The sequence below is a fragment of the Cervus elaphus genome, chromosome 7, assembly GCF_910594005.1.
Source record: "Cervus elaphus chromosome 7, mCerEla1.1, whole genome shotgun sequence".
NCBI classification, from domain to species: domain Eukaryota; kingdom Metazoa; phylum Chordata; class Mammalia; order Artiodactyla; family Cervidae; genus Cervus; species Cervus elaphus.
The window spans coordinates 11630502-11649477 of NC_057821.1; the positions used below are offsets into that span (position 1 = coordinate 11630502).

General features: G+C 40.9%; 1 protein-coding gene across 1 annotated transcript; it reads right to left on the minus strand.

Annotated features, from left to right (window-relative positions):
• Positions 1 to 423: 423 nt before the first annotated feature.
• Positions 424 to 17425, minus strand: PXT1 (peroxisomal testis enriched protein 1). Its single transcript, XM_043908704.1, has 3 exons — positions 17254 to 17425; positions 6942 to 7072; positions 424 to 791 (listed from the first exon to the last, which is right to left on the minus strand). Exons 1-3 carry the CDS (start codon positions 17423 to 17425, stop codon positions 687 to 689), a joined length of 408 nt encoding a protein of 135 aa, XP_043764639.1. The 3' UTR covers positions 424 to 686.
• Positions 17426 to 18976: the final 1551 nt, after the last annotated feature.

The following is an 18976-nucleotide window of genomic DNA, read 5'->3' on the forward strand; positions in this document are numbered from 1 at the left end:
GGAATCCCTCCTTCACAAAAGAAATGTGCACAGGTGTTTCATGCTCAATAAAATAACCATATTTATTTCATTTTTAATTATTAACTTTCTAAAATAACACTTTTCCTACAAAGAACTCAAAACAGAACTTAGAGTTTATAACAGCAAACTTTCTTAACACTCGTCATGCTTCTCAGAGGGTGGAGGGAGGGAATATGAGGTAGACAGAACGGTAAAAAGAGGACAGGCGCTACAGATCTGGACACAGGCAACGACAATGAAGCCAACGGCTCACTGGAGGGCCTGCTACCCAGGGCGGGGGCCCAGGAGAACGTACCCATTTCTGTGACCTCTGGTTTGGGAATGAGGTTCAGTGGCACTCATGGGAGGTTCCCTTACAAGGTTTCCTTATAAGGAGCACTGGGGCTATCCACAGTGCTGGTGTTTCCTAAGCAGTAAGGCCTCCTGGGTTCCTAAGTTCCTTGGGCTCCACTATGAGACCATCACAGACGTCTCATCGCTGGTTGGCCAGACAACAACAGACAAATGACCAGTGGGTCCACAGTTCTTCAACAAACCAGACAAAAGCAACAATGATGGGTGAAAGAGAGAGGAGGAGGAGAAGGGTCTTCTTTGCATCTGCCCCGGTGGGATTCATGTTTTCTCAGAGGGTAGAAGGAAAGCAGAGCCTGCTGTTTACGTCCCTTCTACATCAAATGGTTGTTCCAGAGAAAGCGCAGCAGCATGTGAACTCCTCCAAAGAAAACGAAGACATAGTGAGCCAGGATATCTCTGCCTTCTTGCTGAAAGTTCTGTTTAAAAAGAGAGCAAGAAAGGGAGGGTGAGTTTTTTTAAAAGGCGATAAAATAATCCAAAGTTAGAAATTCAGTATTAATATTAATTCAGTCAGTGCCACAAACTTGCTTCTCGGGCTGCTTTGTGAAGTGTCTGAGTGGAAGAATATCTTGGTTTGTTCATGATGTCCGTACCATCCACAGAACCTGGGGAAGTTTTCCTCTGGACATCTTTTCCCATTTTCACCATCAGCAAATTGGGCACTCTTTTCCAGGTTGATTAACCTCTTCCTCTGGCTTCCCAGAGCACTTTCTTAGTCCTCCCAAAGAACCAAGGGAGTCTGCTTTGGGGCTGGAAGAATGGACTTTAGATGGTGAAGAGGGGGTGAGTGTGAGCATGGTTGTAAGCAAAGACCTCAGAGGTTTCTGGTGTGTGCTCAGTCGCTTCAGTTGTGTCTGACTCTTGCAGCCCCATGGACTGTAGCCCACCAGCTCCTCTGTCCATGGGATTTTCCTGACAAGAATACTGGAGTGGGTTGCCATACCCCCTCCTCCAGGGGATCTTCCTGACCTAGGGATCAAACCTGTATCTCCTGCATTTCCTACATTGCAGGCAGATTCTTTATCACTGAGCCAGCGGGGAAGCTCATAAGTAAATACCACTGTAACTGGAAACCATGAAAGGACTTGTTTTTCCCTTCTATAATTGATATCAATTGAAAAAATTGAGGAACTTTGACAGTGGTCCAGTGGTTCGTGATTAAGACTCTGGGCTTCCACTGCAGGGGGCACAGGTTCAATCCCTACTCAGGGAACTAAGATCCCACATGCCACAGCCAAAAAATTAAAATTAAAAATATTTTAATTAAAAAAAGAAAAATTGAATTTCCTTTCAGCAAAGCAGACAAGAAAATGTATAGAGCACTGAGTCAGATGCTCATATATTTAAATTCTAGTTTTGCCACTTAGTGGCTGAGTAACCTTGGATAGGTTATCTAATCTTGCTGAACCTCAAATGCTTCTGATATACCGATTCCACTAATTCATAGGGTTATTTGGAAAATTAAATGAAAGAAATAAGAGTATCCCAGAGTACCTGAAAGAAAAGGTTTAGTAAATGTTCATTTCCCACCTGTCCTTCTAACAAACTTAAGAAATTTCTTATACATTACTGTCAAGGTCCCAGAGAAAACAGATGACACTCTCAAATTAGGATAATACAGGGTCAGATGAAGACACTTTACAAAAGTGGGAGGAGGCGTAAAGGTGGCCTAACAACAGAGTTATTGCCACTCCTAGGCCTATAGGGTCAGGGAGAGGGCAGTTTCTAGGACCCAGGATAGAGTCCTGTGGAGAAAAATTTCAAAGGTGCATTTAAGATACTAAAAGCATAGAACAACTGTTTTAAAACATACTTCATAGCTAGGAAAATTACATGCCCCAGATTAAAAAAAAACAGGTCTTTGAATCAAAACCCCTCAAAACTAGATGGCAAAATAGGTTGAGAATCAAGGCCTATTTGAAAACACCAAACACTTGCTTAAGTGAAAAGAATAAGAAGTCAAGCTATGTGATAGATTGAGGACAATCAATTAAGCAGACAAAAATACACCTTGGTGTGCTCCTTGCCAGGGAGTTCCAAGAGCAAGAATCAAAGTTTCTTTAAATTCATCAAAAGCAGGAAGACATCTGGAGAATCAATGAGACCACTTGATTAAACAAAGTATAAAATGTGAATAAATGATTGCATATGAAAGAAATATACCATGCCAGATTCAAAATTTTGTTAAGCTTACTTGAGTTAAGCCTGGAAGCAGCAGAGTAAAGCCTTTTAGCATTTTAGAGTCAAACTAAGGAGGAATTTTTAAAATTATTTTTTAAATATTCTGTGGTCTATTTGAAGTGCCCTACATGACAATTTTCAATACAAGAAAGATTACTTTAAAAGTCTAGGTCAAAGCCAGCTTTGTAAAACATTGCAAGAAAAGCTAGGGCAGGTATAAGTATAGACATAGATCAATGGAATAGAATTGAGAGTCCAGAAATAAAGCCCCAGTTTATAGTCAGTTGATTTTTGACAAGGGTGCCAAGGCAATTCAGTAGGAAGAGTACTCTTTTCAACAGATGTGCTGTGACAATACCCATATGCAAAAGAATGAAGATGAACTTATCAGTTCAGTTCAGTCACTCAGTTGTGTCTGACTCTTTGCGACCCCATGAACCGTAGCATGGCAGGCCTCCCTGTCCATCACTCATGAGCATGGTTGGAAGTGAAGGTCTAATATTCATGGTTAACATTCAAAGCTGAGGTCTTTGCTTTCGACCATGGTTGGAGTTATAAAATGAACTTATAACTCATACCATATATAAAAATTAGCTCCGAATTTAAGAGCTAAAATTCTAAAGCTCTTGAAAAAAACCATAGGCATAAATCTTCATGATGATTTCTTAGGTATGACCCAAAAGCACTAGCCACAAAAGAAAAATAGGTGAGTTGAAATTCATCAAAGTTAAAACTTTTGCACTTCAAAGAACACTGTCAAGATGAAAGACAACCTTCAGAATGGGAGAAAATATTTGCAAATAACATATCTGATAAGGGACTTATATTCAGCATATATAAAGAACTGTGCTGCCGTGCGGTGCTAAGTTGCTTCAGTCATGGGCGCCCCTGTGACACTATGGGCCATAGGCCTCCAGGCTCCTCTGTCCATGGGATTCTCTAGGCAAGAATACTGGAGTGGGTTGCCATGCCCTCCTCGAGGGGGTCTTCCTGACCCAGGGATCAAACCCACATCTCTGACGTCTCCTGCATTGGCAAGCGGGTTCTTTACCACTCGCGCCACTTGGCAGGCCCATATAAAGAGCTCCTACAACTCAATAATTAAAATACAACCCAATTTTAAAATGGGCAAAAAATCTGAATAGACATTTCTCCAGAGATTTATATAAATAACCAACAAGCATGTGAAAAGATGCACAACATTAACTATCAGGGAAGTGCAAATTAAACTTACAATATGATTCTACTTCATACCTGCTAGGCTGGCTATAATCAAAAAGACAGTTAACTAATTTTGACAAGAATGTGGAAAAAGAGGATCCCTCATACCTTGCTGGTGGGCCACAATATAAAATAGTACAGCCACTTTGGAAAACAGTCTGGAAGTTTCTCAAAAAGATAAAGTTGTCATATGACTCAGCAATTCCACTCCTATGTATGTACTCAAAAAAAACTGAAAACACTCATCTACACAAAAACTTCCACACACATGTCCATAGCATCATTATTTATAATAGTCAAAAAGTGGAAACAACCCAAACGTTCATCAACTGATGAATAAAGTGATATATATACATACAATGGAATATTATTCATCAATAAAAGAAATGAAGCATTGATTCATGCTACAACATGGATGAACCTTGAAAAAAACATTGTGTTAAGTGAGAAGGGGACCACAGAGGATGAGATGGTTGGATGGCATCACCGACTCGATGGACATGAGTTTGAGTAAGCTCTGGGAGTTGGTGATGGACAGGAAAGCCTGGTGTACTGCAGTCCATGGGGTCACAAAGAGTCGGACATAACTGAGCAACTGAACTGAACTGAAGCGAAAGAAGTCAGACATAAAGACCACATGTTAATCCCCTTATATGAAATTTCAGAATAGGCAAATCCATAGAGAGAGAACATAGATTGGTGAGGCTGGAAGGAAAAATGGGAGGAGATGAGAAGGGACTACTATTGGGTTTGGAGTGTCTTACTGGGGTGATGAAACCGTTCTAAAATTGATTATAATGATGGCTGTACAACTCTATGAATAAACATAAAGCACTTATTATACTGTTTAAATGGATGAATTGTATGACATGTGGATTTTCTTAATAAGGTTATTTTTTAAAAAGGAAGAAAAGTATTAATTTATTAAGCTGCAGAGGTAAATTTAAGACATAAATAAATTACAGCTTACAAGGTAAGGGGAAAAAAATCATTACCAAAAAAAAAAAAAGAGGTAAGGGAAAGGAAGAAAAGGAAAATGGAAGAGGAGGTGACATGGAGAAGTGACTTCCCGATTAAGTTGAGATAAATGTAGAAAATAGGTGCTTGTGATTTTTCCTATTCTGCTTTCTCCAGAGGAAAAATTAGAAGGAACCAGGAGTATTCAGAGTGCTAGCTGATAAAGAAGCAGAAAAGGTGAACTAAGGACTTGCCTGTAATTCTTAAAGCACAGTCATCAGTGAAAACTGCAGAAGAAACTGAAGCATTGGAGGAAGGTGGAGAGTACCGTGAGTGCTCTGTAATAAATGATACACGGCCAAGAAGTGTTCAACTCAAATAAGGCCAAAAACAAATTAAGTTGTTGGCTTTGATAACATGTACTGATCATTTTCCATGGAATTATCTCACTCAATGTTCAGAACAGTCTACTGGCTTCATTCTAAATATAAATCAGAACATGGCACTCTTCTACTCTCCCTCCCCAGAAGCTTCTCTTATAAACACTTAGGGTAAAACCCAAACACCTTTTACCACCACTCCTAAGACAGAGGCCAGCCACTGGACATCAACACCCACCCCGCTCAGCCATTCTGGCCTCCTTGCTGTTCCTTATGCCTGTTTCTATGCCAAGGGCTTGGCACTCCCAGTTCCCTCTGTCTGGAACACTTTCTCCCCAGGTATTCCCCTGGCTCACTTCCAGTCTCTGCTCAAATATCACCTCCTCAGAGAAGCCTTTCCTGACGGCCCGTTCAGAGTCATCTCCATCACTCAGTATCCCCAGCAGTCTAGTCATCCACTTCACTGTTCGTCCCTCTCCTATGTTATGAGTCCTATGAGAGTAGGCTCATCTTCCGTCCTGCTCTCTGCCTGGAACTGAGTCTGGCATATAGGAAACACTCAATAAGTATTTGTTTGAGTGAACTTGGTCTGTCAATACCTGGGACTGAGTCTGGTACATAGTAGGTACTCAATAAATATTTGCACAAAATCAGTCTATCAATATTTTGTGTGATTATTTTCTTCTTACTTTTAGTAACGTTATTGTTGGAACCTTCTGTTCTTGTTTTGTCTCCGGGAATGTTTTACTTGAGGGGATGGCTGAGTACTGCCACATTTGAACCAGAGCATAGGAGGAGGCCTGGCACTCCCTGAGGTGAGCATGATGGCAGCAGCAGGGATAAACAAGAAATCGCCACAGGTACTTGTCCTGTGATGAATTTAAGGGCAAGAAGTTGGGCTGCAAGGGTCAGCCACCTGTCCTAGCACAGAGCCCCACATGGTTATTCTCTTTCTGCTGCCAGTTACAGGTTGTTCTGGAGGAAAACTAAGTTGGCCATGGATTTCATCGCGCCTAAAATTTGGGCTTCCCTGGTGACTCAGCTGGTAAAGAATCTTCTGCAATGCGGGAGACCAGGATTTTATCCCTGGGTCAGGAAGATCCCTTCAAGAAGGGAACAGCTACCCACTCCAGTATTCTTACCTGGAGAATTCCATGGACAGAGGAACCTGGTGAGCTATACAGTCCATGGGATCACAAAGAGTCAGACATGACTGAGCGACTAACACTTTCACAGGATTTAAAACAGTAATCTTTATGTTTTCCCTTATTACTTCTTATAATAATCAGGAGAAACAAAGAAATCAGGGAGAGCTGGGCTTAGAGCATAACCTGGGTTGGTTCAAGGAGGATAACCATAATCTAAGTCAAAGGTTCTCCTCCATGATGGAGCATTACATTCACCTGGACTCATCTCTCAAGGTGGGGTCTAGCATCTATAGGTCTTAAAACTCCACAGATGATTCTCACATGCATCCTAGTATGAGAGTGTGAGGCAAAGTTTCTCACATTTACAACTCAGAACCCCAAGGGTGTGTGCAAAATGGTAAATTCTGATGCCAGAGCTGTGGGCTGGGATTCAAGATTTTGCACTGGTCAGCTGCCAAATAATGCTGATGCTGCTGGTCTGTGGACCAGTTTTGCGAGGCAAATGTGAAATCAAATACTGGCGTTGGCTCAGTTTCTCAATTTTCAGATCTCATGCTTGGTAATCTGGACATTATTAATCCATGTGTTCTGCTAATTCCTGGGCATTCCAGCTATTTGGCACCCATTGTTCTGTTTGCTCTTTCCTGCTAGGCCCTTGCTGGAGAAATTTAAGTCTCACCTCTCGCACCATTCTCTGCTCAATGCTGTCCCCAATGTTTCTCAGCTGCACGGCCAACTTGTGAATTATTTCCTCCCGGTGATGGCTCTGGCCAACACTATCCTCCTTGGGCTGAGAAGGTGGATTGTGATCTACATTGATAGAAAAGGGTTCAAAGAGATAACTGCATTAACTATCACTCACCACTAGTCACTTAAAACTGTCTTAGACAACGAGAGGAATGAAATACCATCATCATAGTGATTATTGAAAGCAAAGCCTTGCATTGGAATAAATAGCTCTGTCCAGTAGAAATATAATTCAAGCTATATATAAATTTTAATTTTTCTAGTGGTAAAATCAGGTAAAAAATAATTTTAGTAATGTATTTTACTTAAGACAGTGTATCCAAAGTATTATGACATATAATCAATATAAAATTATTAGTGATATGTTTCGCACTTTTCTAAGCTTTCAAAATCCAGTATTTATTTTATACTTACAACACATCTCAATCCCGATATTAACTAATTTCATTGGAAATCCTTGTATTTTATTTCATGAAGTGTTGATTTGTATTTAGATTTCATGAAGTTTACAATTAAAAAGTAAATTCATATATCCAAGTTGTTCCACATATACCTAAATTTAGTTCCAACAACTAAATCAAGTATCAGGGTTTTTTTAACTTAATTAAAATTAAGTAAAACTTAAAATCAGTTTCTCAATTGCACTGACCACATTTCAAGTGCTCTATTATATTCCAATACTGAATTTTTAATATCCAAAAGGAAAAATTATCTCACTTTATGCCAAAAATTGTGTGGACATATACATATCCACATAGAATTCTGAAAATAAAACTTGTCATCTAAATGACCTAGTGGGGAATTTGGAAAAATCTCATCATTAATCTTTTCAAAAGAATAATTCCTTCATAAAGCAAATAACAAGCCTCAATGTATTGGGACTTTAAAAAATGTTGTATCAACATACAAAAGGTTCTTTCAGTTGCACTTAGGAAAACTTTTAAGCAAATATGACTTTAAGGTTTTGTAAGTGCTTTTCCACTGCCAGCTATAATGTGAATATTTTATTGTCTCAGATGGTGGTCATCTTTTTATAATATTGACTTTATTCAATAAAAAATAGAGATCTAGGGCTTTCTGGTTTAAGACTGAGCACAAGCATTGACCTTTCCATTTCTCCTGTCCCTCCCAAGACCCCACCAAAATGAAAGTATAAAAAAGAGTAAAACTGCAACAGTGCAAAGAACGGGAAGCAGAGTCAACAGCAGATGAGAGATCTATATGTGTTTCTAGAAGGCAGAAAGAAGAGAAGACAAGATACAGACAAATGAGCCAGAAAGAGAAAGTGCCAAGAACCCATGATAGGAAGCCCCTTAACTCACCAGGACCCGGAAGCTGGGAAAGGGAAACATGTCATTGACTAGAATTCTGATGAGGATCTACTGTACCACTTGGTACCCTTGACAGCCCCAGCCACTGGACCCATCAGATTTCAGGTAAAAAATCCAGACCACGCTTCTCTAACAGGAGAACAAATCTTGTGGAGAGAGCTAAAACTTCTTTATGAATGTTGATGCCTCAGGTCAAAGGTCTCCTTGTTCTGGCATTTGAGGGACCTGGGGCCAGAAAGTCAGCTTCCCTAACTCATCACCCTAAAACTCCCCCAGTTCAGACCCCCTAGATGAGTCCCCATTCAGTGAGGAGCCCTGGGAAGCAGTGAGGCATAATGGTAAGATTCTGAAGCCAAATCATTTGGGTTCACATGTAAAATCTATAGATAAAACTATGTAACCTGGGAAAGTTATTTAATCTCTATGCCTTCATTTCTTCAACTGTAAAATGGGAATGGTAATATATTATCAATTCTAAGATTTTATAATGCCTCTAAAAGAGAATGTGTTTTATAGTCTATGACAGAGCCTGGTGGGCTGCCATCTATGAGGTCGCACAGAGTCGGACACGACTGAAGTGACTTAGCAGCAGCAGCATGTCATATTCCAACAGCATTGTTTATTTTCTTAGTAGGAAGCAAAATTATAGTACATTTTACAATTGATGGAATATTAAACTTAGTGAGCAGAGAAGGAAATGGCAACCCACTCCAGCATTCTTGCCTGGGGAATTCCACGGACAGAGGAGCCTGGTGGGATACGGTCCATGGGGTCGCAGAGTCCGACACGACTGAGCACACAGCACAAACTTAATGAGATACCATAGTAACTACCTTGTAGAGGGGTTGTTGAAATGATTAAGTGAGTTAATACATTTAATCTGTGCAGGACCACACCTGGAACATGGATAAATGTTATATGAGTGAGTGAGTGAAAGTCGCTCAGTCGTGTCCGATGCAGACCCCAATGACTGTAGCCCACCAGGCTCCTCTGTCCATGGAATTCTCCAGGCCAGAATACTGGAGTGGGTAGCCTTTCCCTTCTCCAGGGGGGATCTTCCTAGGTCTCCTGCATTGCAGGCGGATTCTTTACCAACCGAGCTATCAGGGAAGCCCAAATACTATATAAGTGTTAGCTACTGCCACCAACTGGGAAAACAGTCTTCACATAACAGCAGAAAAAACCCACACGAGTTAACTGGTCGTATTTTTTTTAATAATAGATCACCAGGCAACTGAGAAGAACCATAGAATGAAAGAGAAATACCAGATAAAAAAACAAAATAGTGATCCTGAAGAAAACAGATGTAATTCAGGAGACAGAAGAGAATGTTTACAAGTTCTAATGTATATGTTTAGAGTGATTTAAGAAAATATTACATTTAGCGACTTCCCTGGCGATCCAGTGGTTAGGACTTCACCTTCCCCAGGGGTTGTGGGTTTGATCCCTGCTCAGGGAGCTAGGATCCCACAGGCCTGTGGCCAAAAAACCAAAACATAAAAACAGAAGCAATATTGTAACAAATTCAATAAAGACTTTAAAAATGGTCTACATCAAAAAAATGTCTTTATTAAAAAAGACAATATTACATTTAGGAAACAAAAGAAAATGCTATGAAAAAAGACTAAACCTACAACAAAATCTTTCAGTTTTTAAAAATATGATTGCTAAAATTAAAAATACAATTGATTGTCTGAGAAAAGAAAATCACTCAGAAAAAAAAATCAGAATTTTTAAATAGGCGAGATAAGATAGGTGATATACAGAACCAATCTGGAAAGACCAGGACGTGATTAGTAACAGTCACAGAAAGAAATAGAGGAGGAAAATTGTTAAATAGCATAAGACAGCTTCCCAGCGCAAACTCCAGATTAGAACATCTCACCAAGAAAAAAGAAAGCCCCACCAAATTCTCAGGACAACAAAAGGGGAAATAAAATCCTCACCTCTGGACCATACTGACATTTCAAAAGATGTCATTTTGGCTAAATATGCTAAAGATCTCCAAAGAGAAATATGGGTTAGTTTGATGACTGACTTCCCATCAGTAATGGATTCTAGAATATGGCAGAACAATTAATACCCTCAAGAATTTTTTTTTTTTTTGGTCATGCCACGTGCTTTCCAAGATCTTAGTTCCCCAACCAGAGAGGTTGAACCCTGGCCCTTGGCAGTGAAAGCATCAAGTCCTAACCACAACCACCAGGGAATTCCCACCCTCGAGGATTTTATAAAAAATTCTTTTCAACCTAGAAGTCTCTGCCTACCTAATTCTCAATAATTTGTGAAGGGTGAATAAAGGCATTTGCAGACGTGCAAGGACTCAGGAAGTTGTTCTCCCATAAACAATTTCTTAGGGAGCCTCTTGAGGAGGTTTTCCAGTGAAACAGAGTATGACTAAACCAAGGGGAAAAAAACAAAATCAGCAAAAGGTGAATCCGACGCTGGGAAGGGAAGTCCCAGGATGACAGGCCTGATAGTGATGAGATTGGAACAAGAGAACAGCTCTAGAAGGGAAGTCCCCGAGGAAAGGGAGATTTGATCAAAGACATAGCATGACTGAAAATTTGTGAAACTTGAAGATATCGTAACTACAGCTCTAAAAGAGAAGTCCCCGAGGAAAGGGAGATTTGATTGAAGACATAACATGATTGAAAATTTGGGAAACTTGAAGATATCATAACTACAAATCATGTGAGCAGTGGAGGAGAGGCAGTGAGAAAGTCCAGAAAACAAAGGTAATACAGAAAGTTTATGGTGCAAATGAGAAGCCAGTTAAGATGTGGCTTAAGTTTAAACGGGGCTTCCCTGATAGCTCAGTTGGTAAAGAATCTGTCTCAGTGAAGAAGACTCCAGTTCAATTCAAGAATTGGGAAGATCCGCTGGAGAAGGAATAGAGTCGCAAAGAGTCGGACTCACTGAGCGACTTTCACTTCCATGACTCACTACTTGTAGATCTGGATTATGTAAACTGTCAACAATCCATCATTTAATGTACAGCATACTGTCTAAAAAATGTACACAACTGTGCTTTGACCTTTAATGGACAGAACAGAGTTTTCTGAGAGGCTATTCCAGGGTTATAATCTTCAGTTTGGCTAGAAAAAAAATTTCCATTTCTTTCTTAGACCAACTGATCAACTTTTTTTTGTTGGCACTCAGCCTGATTTAAGCAGTCACAGCTTTAATCCCCTATTTCATTACTTGGAGATGACTATTCTCAGGGAAAAATCACTTCGGTACCTACAGACTTTATTGGTGGCCGTGACCACTCCTGAACCCCAGAGCCTTAAGAGAATGTGAAGAGTATTTGCAGAACCTTTTACCTTTGTAACGTAACAAGTGGAGAGAAGAAAGGGCAACTGAGTGGGGAGACCTTCCAAATGAGTATCATCAACCTCAGAATGGATTTAGGACCAGCCCTACCTGTGCCAATCAAAAGCATGATGATTTGCAACTATCATTTTAACTGACTGTCACCTGGGAAGTACAAAATCTAGCATCTGCAGTATGAAGACAGAATACAAGTTGGGTAAGTTTCAGTAATGGACGCTGGGAGAAATGGAACTATAAGAATGCTAACAAGCCTTGGGTATTCCAGCTGGGTAGACAAAGGGGCAGAGAAGGAAGGACCTAGAGATAAGACACAACAGAAGATTGTGCTCAAAGCAAGAAGTGTGTTTTGTATTCTGGAACTCAGCATAACAACTATTTGTATTTCGTGCATGTCTGAACAATTACTGGTGAAACACTTGCGGTGTGGCAAATGCGTGTGTGCTCAGTGATGTCCAACTCTTTTTGACCCCATGGACTATAACCTGCCAGGTTCCTCTGTCCACGGGATTTTCCAGGTGTGGATACTGGAGTGGGTTGCCATTTCCTCCTCCAGGGAATCTTCCCGACCCAGGGATCAAACCCACGCCTCTTGAGTCTCCTGCATTGGCAGGTGTGTTCTTTACCACTAGTGCCATCTGGGAAGTCCAAAATAAGAGAGATGATACTGCATATTAGATGTGTGTATCAGCATACTTACCTATTGGATACACATTGTCTGTCAGTAATTATGGGTTACCGTTAACTCCCTAAGAATTTGGAATTAAAAGAAAAAAGTGTTTTTTGAGAACTTAGAGGCAAGATCAGTGTGTCTTTAGTGGAAATGGGTGAGATGAGCAGTCATGGGAAGGGGAGAGGCTACTAGCTCTCCCTTGCACAATCCATTGCCTCTGCCTGCAACTTGCACCGTCCTTAACCCCCTCAGGTCTCAGTCCAGGGTTACAGCTCCAGGGAAGCCTTCTCTAACCTCCCTCCTAGGTCAAAGCCCCATTATAGCATCTGGACCTCTTAGCACCCTATCACATTACATTTAACATTGGTATATGTGATTGACTGCTGTCTGCCTTCTTTACCTGACCATCTGTGCCAGGGAGGAAGGGGCTGTTACAGTTTTTGTTCACCATTGTCGCCCGAGTATGTAACGCAGTGCCTAAAATATAGTTGGCCCTAGTATTTTTTTTTAATGAATAAAAAATGTCAAAAAACAAACAAACAAACAAAAGTCAATGTGTCCATCTAGAGGAGGAAAGAGAGATGGTGAGCCTTAGGAGCATCAAAAAAAAAAAAAAAAAGCAAAAAGCATCCAAGGGACTTTCTTGGTGGTCCAGCGGTTAAGAATCTGTCTGCCAGTGCAGGGGTCGAGGGTTGATCCTTGGTCTGGGAACTAAGATCCCACATGCCATGGTGCAACTAAGCCCATGCACCACAACTACGGAGCCCTTGTGCCCTGGAGCCCATGCTTGGCAACAGGAAGCAGCCCCTGCGACCGGAAGCCCATGCACCACAACTAGAGAGATAATTATATATATATATATGTATATATATACATATATATATATATATATATAAAGCAGAAAGAAGCTGAAAACTGGACCCTCTTCTGACTTCTACAATTAATATATCCCATTTACGCTACTTATATATCTATGAGTGTCTCTGTGTTAGTTGCTCAGTTGTGTCCGACTCTTTGTGACCCCATGGATTTATATCACCAGGCTCTTCTGTCCATGGTATTCTCCAGGCAAGAATACTGAAGTGGGTTGCCATTCCCTTCTCGGGAGAATCTTCCTGACCCAGGGGTTGAACCTGGGTCTCTTTCATTGCTGACAGATTCTTTTTCAGCCACACCCCACACCTTGTGATATCTCCGTTCTCCGATCAGGGATTGAACCTGGGCTTCTTGCAATGGGAAGTGCAGAGTCCTGTTGGACTTCCAGGAAATTTTTCTGTGTGTGTGTGTATATAATTCTGCCCTTTCCTATCAATAGAGAAGGAAATGGCAACCCACTCCAGTATTCTTGCCTGGAAAACCCCATGAACAGAGAAGCCTGGCAAGCTGTAGTCCACGGGTCACAAAGAGTTGGACATGACTGAACGCACACACTTTTCCTATCAATACTTATTACATTTTTAGAGGTGGGCAGGGCCTCTTTCCACTTTTAATCATTTTTGTTTTCCCAAGAGTGTCTAGTTTATCTTAAACGACATATCAGGACGGTTGCTCCAGACTTCTCCAAATCCTACCCACCTCCTCAATTTTTCTAAATGTCTTTTAGTTCTACATGGGCTTCCCAGGTGGTGCTAGTGATAAAGAATCCTCCTGACAATGCAGGAGACCCAAGAGATGCAGGTTCAATCCCTGGGCCGGGAAGATCCCCTAGAGGAGGAAATAGCAACCTATTCCAGTATTATTGCCTGGAAAAATCCAATGGACAGAGGAGCATGGTGGGCTATAGTCAGGGTCGCAAAGAGTTGAACATGACTAAGTGCAGGTGTATGCGTGTGCACACACACACACACATTCTCCATACAAATACTATGGGTTCCTCCCCGCCAGCACCAAACAGATATGTTCATATGGCTAGTGTTGAGTTCAGTTTCTCAGTCGTGTCCGACTCTTTGTGACCCCATGGACTGTGGCATGGCCAGGCTTCCTTGTCCATCACCAACTCCCAGAGCTTGTTCAAACTCATGTCCATCGAGTCGGTGATGCCATCCAACCATCACATCCTCTGTCGTCCCCTTCTCCCACCTTCAATCTTTCCCAGCATCAGGGTCTTTTCCAATGAATCAGTTCTTCACATCAGGTGGCCAAAGTATTGGAGCTTCAGCTTCAGTCCTTCCAGTGAATATTCAGGACTGATTTCCTTTAGGATTGACTGGTTTGATCTCCTTGCAATCCAAGGGACTCTCAAGAGTCTTCTCCAACACCAACAGTTCAAAAGCATCAAATCTTCAGTGCTCAGCTTTCTTTATAGTCCAACTCTCACATCCATACATGACTACTGGAAAATGGTAGCTTTGACTAGACAGACCTTTGTCAGCAAAATAATGTTTCTGCTTTTTGATATGCTATCTAGGTTGGTCATAGTTTTTCTTCCAAGGAGCAAGCATCTTTTACTTTCATGGCTGCAGTCACCATCTGCAGTGATTTTGGAGCCCAAGTAAATAGTCTGTCACTGTTTCCATTGTTTCCCTATCTATCCCATGTAGTAATGGGGCCAGATGCCATGATCTCAGTTTTTTGAATACTGAGTTTTAAGCCAGCTTTTTCACTCTCCTCTTTCACTTTCATCAAGAGGCTCTTTAGTTCTTCATAATGGCTAGTGTAGATGCCCCCAAAGTAACAGAGATAAGTTTGGGCTTCAACCAGTCACTTTCCAGCCAACAATGGCTTGTGATTTTCATTTTCAGTCTGTGTTACAGGCTGGGACAAAAGCACTAAGAGGAGAAAGGGATCTTCTCAATCAGCTTCTTCATTAAGAGTTCCCTGTATCTAACTTGGGCTTCTCTGGTGGCTCAGAGGTTAAAGTGCCTGGGTCGGGAAGATTCCCTGGAGAAGAAAATGGCAACCCACTCCAGTATTCTTGCCTGGAGAATCCCATGGACAAAGGAGCCTGGTGGGCTACAGTCCATGGGGTCGCAAAGAGTCGGACATGTATCTAACCTATCTAATCTATCTCTGAAATCCGTCCATCCATCCAATCAGGATCCCAGCAGGAGAGCTTCCCAGGGTCCTCCACGCGACCTCCCACATCTGGATGACCTGCGCGCTCAGCTGTTCTCAGACGCGGGGCCGGTACCCGGTTGGCGGCCGGAAAAACCCTTAGGGCGGGGCTGGCAGTAGAGGTCACGTGAGCGGCTGTGACCAATGGGAAGTGCACACGGCGCGCTGTGCCCAGAGGCGGTCTCTGGCGCGGGGGATGGCTCTCCTTGTTCGCTGTCTGCTTCAAACCCGATTGAGAGGGAGGGAGGCCACGTATCCGGAGTACACCACCCCTCCAGTGACCCTGAGAACGCTTTAGCGTTCTCAACGTCATAATAACTCAGTGTCTCTCACACTGCCCCCTTCAGTCTGCTCAGCACCATTCCTTCAGCGATAAAAGGAGAGAAACGCGCTCCTTCTTGCTCAGCCTGTGAGGGAAGGAAATGGGAGTGGGGGTGGGGCGTGGCTTGTGGCGGCTACCGCCTCTGACTGAGCGGTAACCGGCGGCCGTTGCACGCACTGTTGGCGCACCAGACAAAAATGCCAGACACAAATAAGATTTTACATACGTAATAAAACGAGAACTCTATTGGCTGTCACTCTAACTCAAACGTAGTAGCATTAGTAATTCCTCACTCTGCTTCTGCTTTTTTTGAGGTGAAACTAATTAGGAAAACTTTTGGGGTAAATGTGGCAACCGCCCACAGTGCACCTCAGTTTCATAAGGATCGGTGAGGATTAAGTGATATAGTGAGTGTGAAAACATTGGAAAAGGTTTGCAGTAAAATACAAGTTCTAAAATAGTGCACAACTTTGTGAATATACTAAAAGCTACTGAATTGTGGCTCAGTAAAGCGTCTGCCAACAATGCAGGAGACCCGGGTTTGATCCCCGGGTGGGGAAGATTCCCTGGAGAAGGAAATGGCAACCCACTCCAGTACTCTTGCCTGGAAAATCCCATGGACGGAGAATTCTGGTAGGCTACAGTCCATGGGGTCGCAAAGAGTCGCACACGACTGAGCGACTTCACTTTCTTTCTTTCACTGAATTGTGTGTTTTAAAAGTTTGAACTTTATGGTACGAGTTATATCTCAACTTAGAAAAACGAAATATATGTTCTATAAGGTAATCATAGGTGACACAGTCTCAGGTTTGGAGATATCATTGTTGACACCTGTCCAGATGAAAATTCAAAATTTTGGTCAATTGAGTTCTTTTTAGAAAATGGATACCATATTTGATGTGGTGGCCAGAGTCTCATCAGGATGCTTGAAATTTCCACTTTCTTAGTGGCATGTAATTCTTTTAAAGTGGAAAATAGTTTGAGATTAAATCCTTTCAGGTGTCTAGCATGTTTTTAATCTAAAAGTCTAAAACCACATGCATTTAACTCCAACATTCTTTAATGCTTTTCAAAACACAGCACTTTAATTTTCCAACATTTTGGGACATTTAGGAATCATACATTTTTGAAAAGCAAAATTTCAAGTTTATCTTTCCCTCATGTTCTTTCCTATATTGACAATATCAAGAAGGAACCTACACTGAATTTTCCTTACCTTGACAATGCAGACATTTTCGGGTCAAACTTAAAGGTATATTTTTATTAAAAGATGAATTTGATCTGTTTTAGTGAATTTGGGGTCATCTTAATTAGTTGTCACATCAGTGATTCAGGGCTTATAGAAAGTAGGAGATTTATACCATGAAGCAAAGTCAGTTTTAGATTTTTACTATGTAAGAACTTCGATGAATAGATTTACACTACTTCTTAATATTTAAATACTCCAGTGCCCAATTTTATATCTTCAATACCAGGAAAAATACAAGCTAAATAGAATATTTAACTTAGTTTAATACAAATAATATCTTACCTGGGTTCCTTGACATGGCTGAAACTGGCCGGGAGCTGACAAGTTGGGTCATGTAAGCATTCTGAAAACTGTATTTCACCCACAGTGATTTGCAACAATTTGTTACATTGGGAGAGGGATTCAGAAGTTCTTTAGGTTCATAAACAATGGCATCATGTTTTTTCTTCTTCATGTTTTTTTCCTGTTAAAAATATTTTCAGAGGATTTCTCCCATTTCTCAGTATATATTTGGTATGATAAATGAATACTGATATTTTAACACAAACAGGCTTTATTCCATATATAAAAAGGTTTTGCATTTGGGTGGAAGATGGAACAGGGTGATCTGTAAGTTCTTTTTCAACTGAAGTAAACATCTATGTTGTTTGGTCTTTAGATCTGATACATCACCCTGTATCCTCATCTCCCAGCAGTTTCTCTTCATCTTAATAGTTACATTCCATCTAGGGAACAGTCTTAAATTGGTACACAGAGAAGAGAGACAAAGTATTAATAGTATAGCCAAAAGAAAAATAGATTTAAAAAATCTAGACAGATGGGGAAGACTAGAGATGGAATATATTCTTCATCCTACTTCAGGGTGTGTGTGTGTGTGTGTGTGTGTATTTCCTCCCCAGTGTGTGTGTGTGTGTGTGTGTATGTGTGTGTGTGTATGTGTGTGTGTGTATTTCCTCCCCAGTGTGTGTGTGTGTGTGTGTGTATTTCCTCCCCAGTGTGTGTGTGTGTGTGTATTTCCTCCCCAGTGTGTGTGTGTGTGTGTGTGTGTGTGTATGTGTGTGTGTGTGTGTTTCCTCCCCAGAATGGCTCTTGTATTCCCTCTTTAATACTCCATATACACACAGTCCATCTCTGCAGATGCCAATGAAGGCTATTCTGTGCACACCCCTCCCTTTTCTTCTAATATTAAAGCACCAATCGGAGAAGGCAATGGCACCCCACTCCAGTACTCTTGCCTGGAGAATCCCAGGGATGGGGGAGCCTGGTGGGCTGCCGTCTATGGGGTCGCACAGAGTCGGACACGACTGATGCGACTTAGCAGCAGCAGCAGTAAAGCACCAATCCAGTAAGTTGAAGAATTGATGATTTTCATTGTCTATCAGTGTACTTACTTATCTTATTTTAAAGGTTGGCCACAGAGTTTGACTTGCTATTTTACCTTCTAAATCTAAGCAGTTAACAGAAAATAAAAGAATGACTGAGAGGTCAAACCATAAAAAGCAACTAAAGGTAGCAGAGGAGGCCTTCTGAAGCATTGGGTCAGTACTGTCCAATAAAAATATGTGAAACACATATGTAACATTAAGTGAAAGGGAATAGGTAAAATGAATTTTATTTTATTTTTTTAGGTGTATCTATTTTTTTTTAATTGAAAACCAAGTGAAATTAGCTGATTTGCTTTAAGGAATATGCTATTTTAATTACTGTACATTTAGCTATTATCAATATTTGCTATGCCTATAATTTAGTAATTAGTAAAACACATTTAAAAATCATCAAAATCCATTTCCTAATATTAGTTTAAAATGGGATAACTATGTCTTACTGGAAATCTTTTTTTTTTAAATGAGTTTATTTTTTTCCCAATTATTTTTATTAGTTGGAGGCTAATTACTTTACAATATTGTAGTGGTTTTTGCCATACATTGACATGAATGAGCCATGGATTTACATGTGTTCCCCATCCTGAATAAAATGAATTTTAATGATATGTTTTATTTAACCA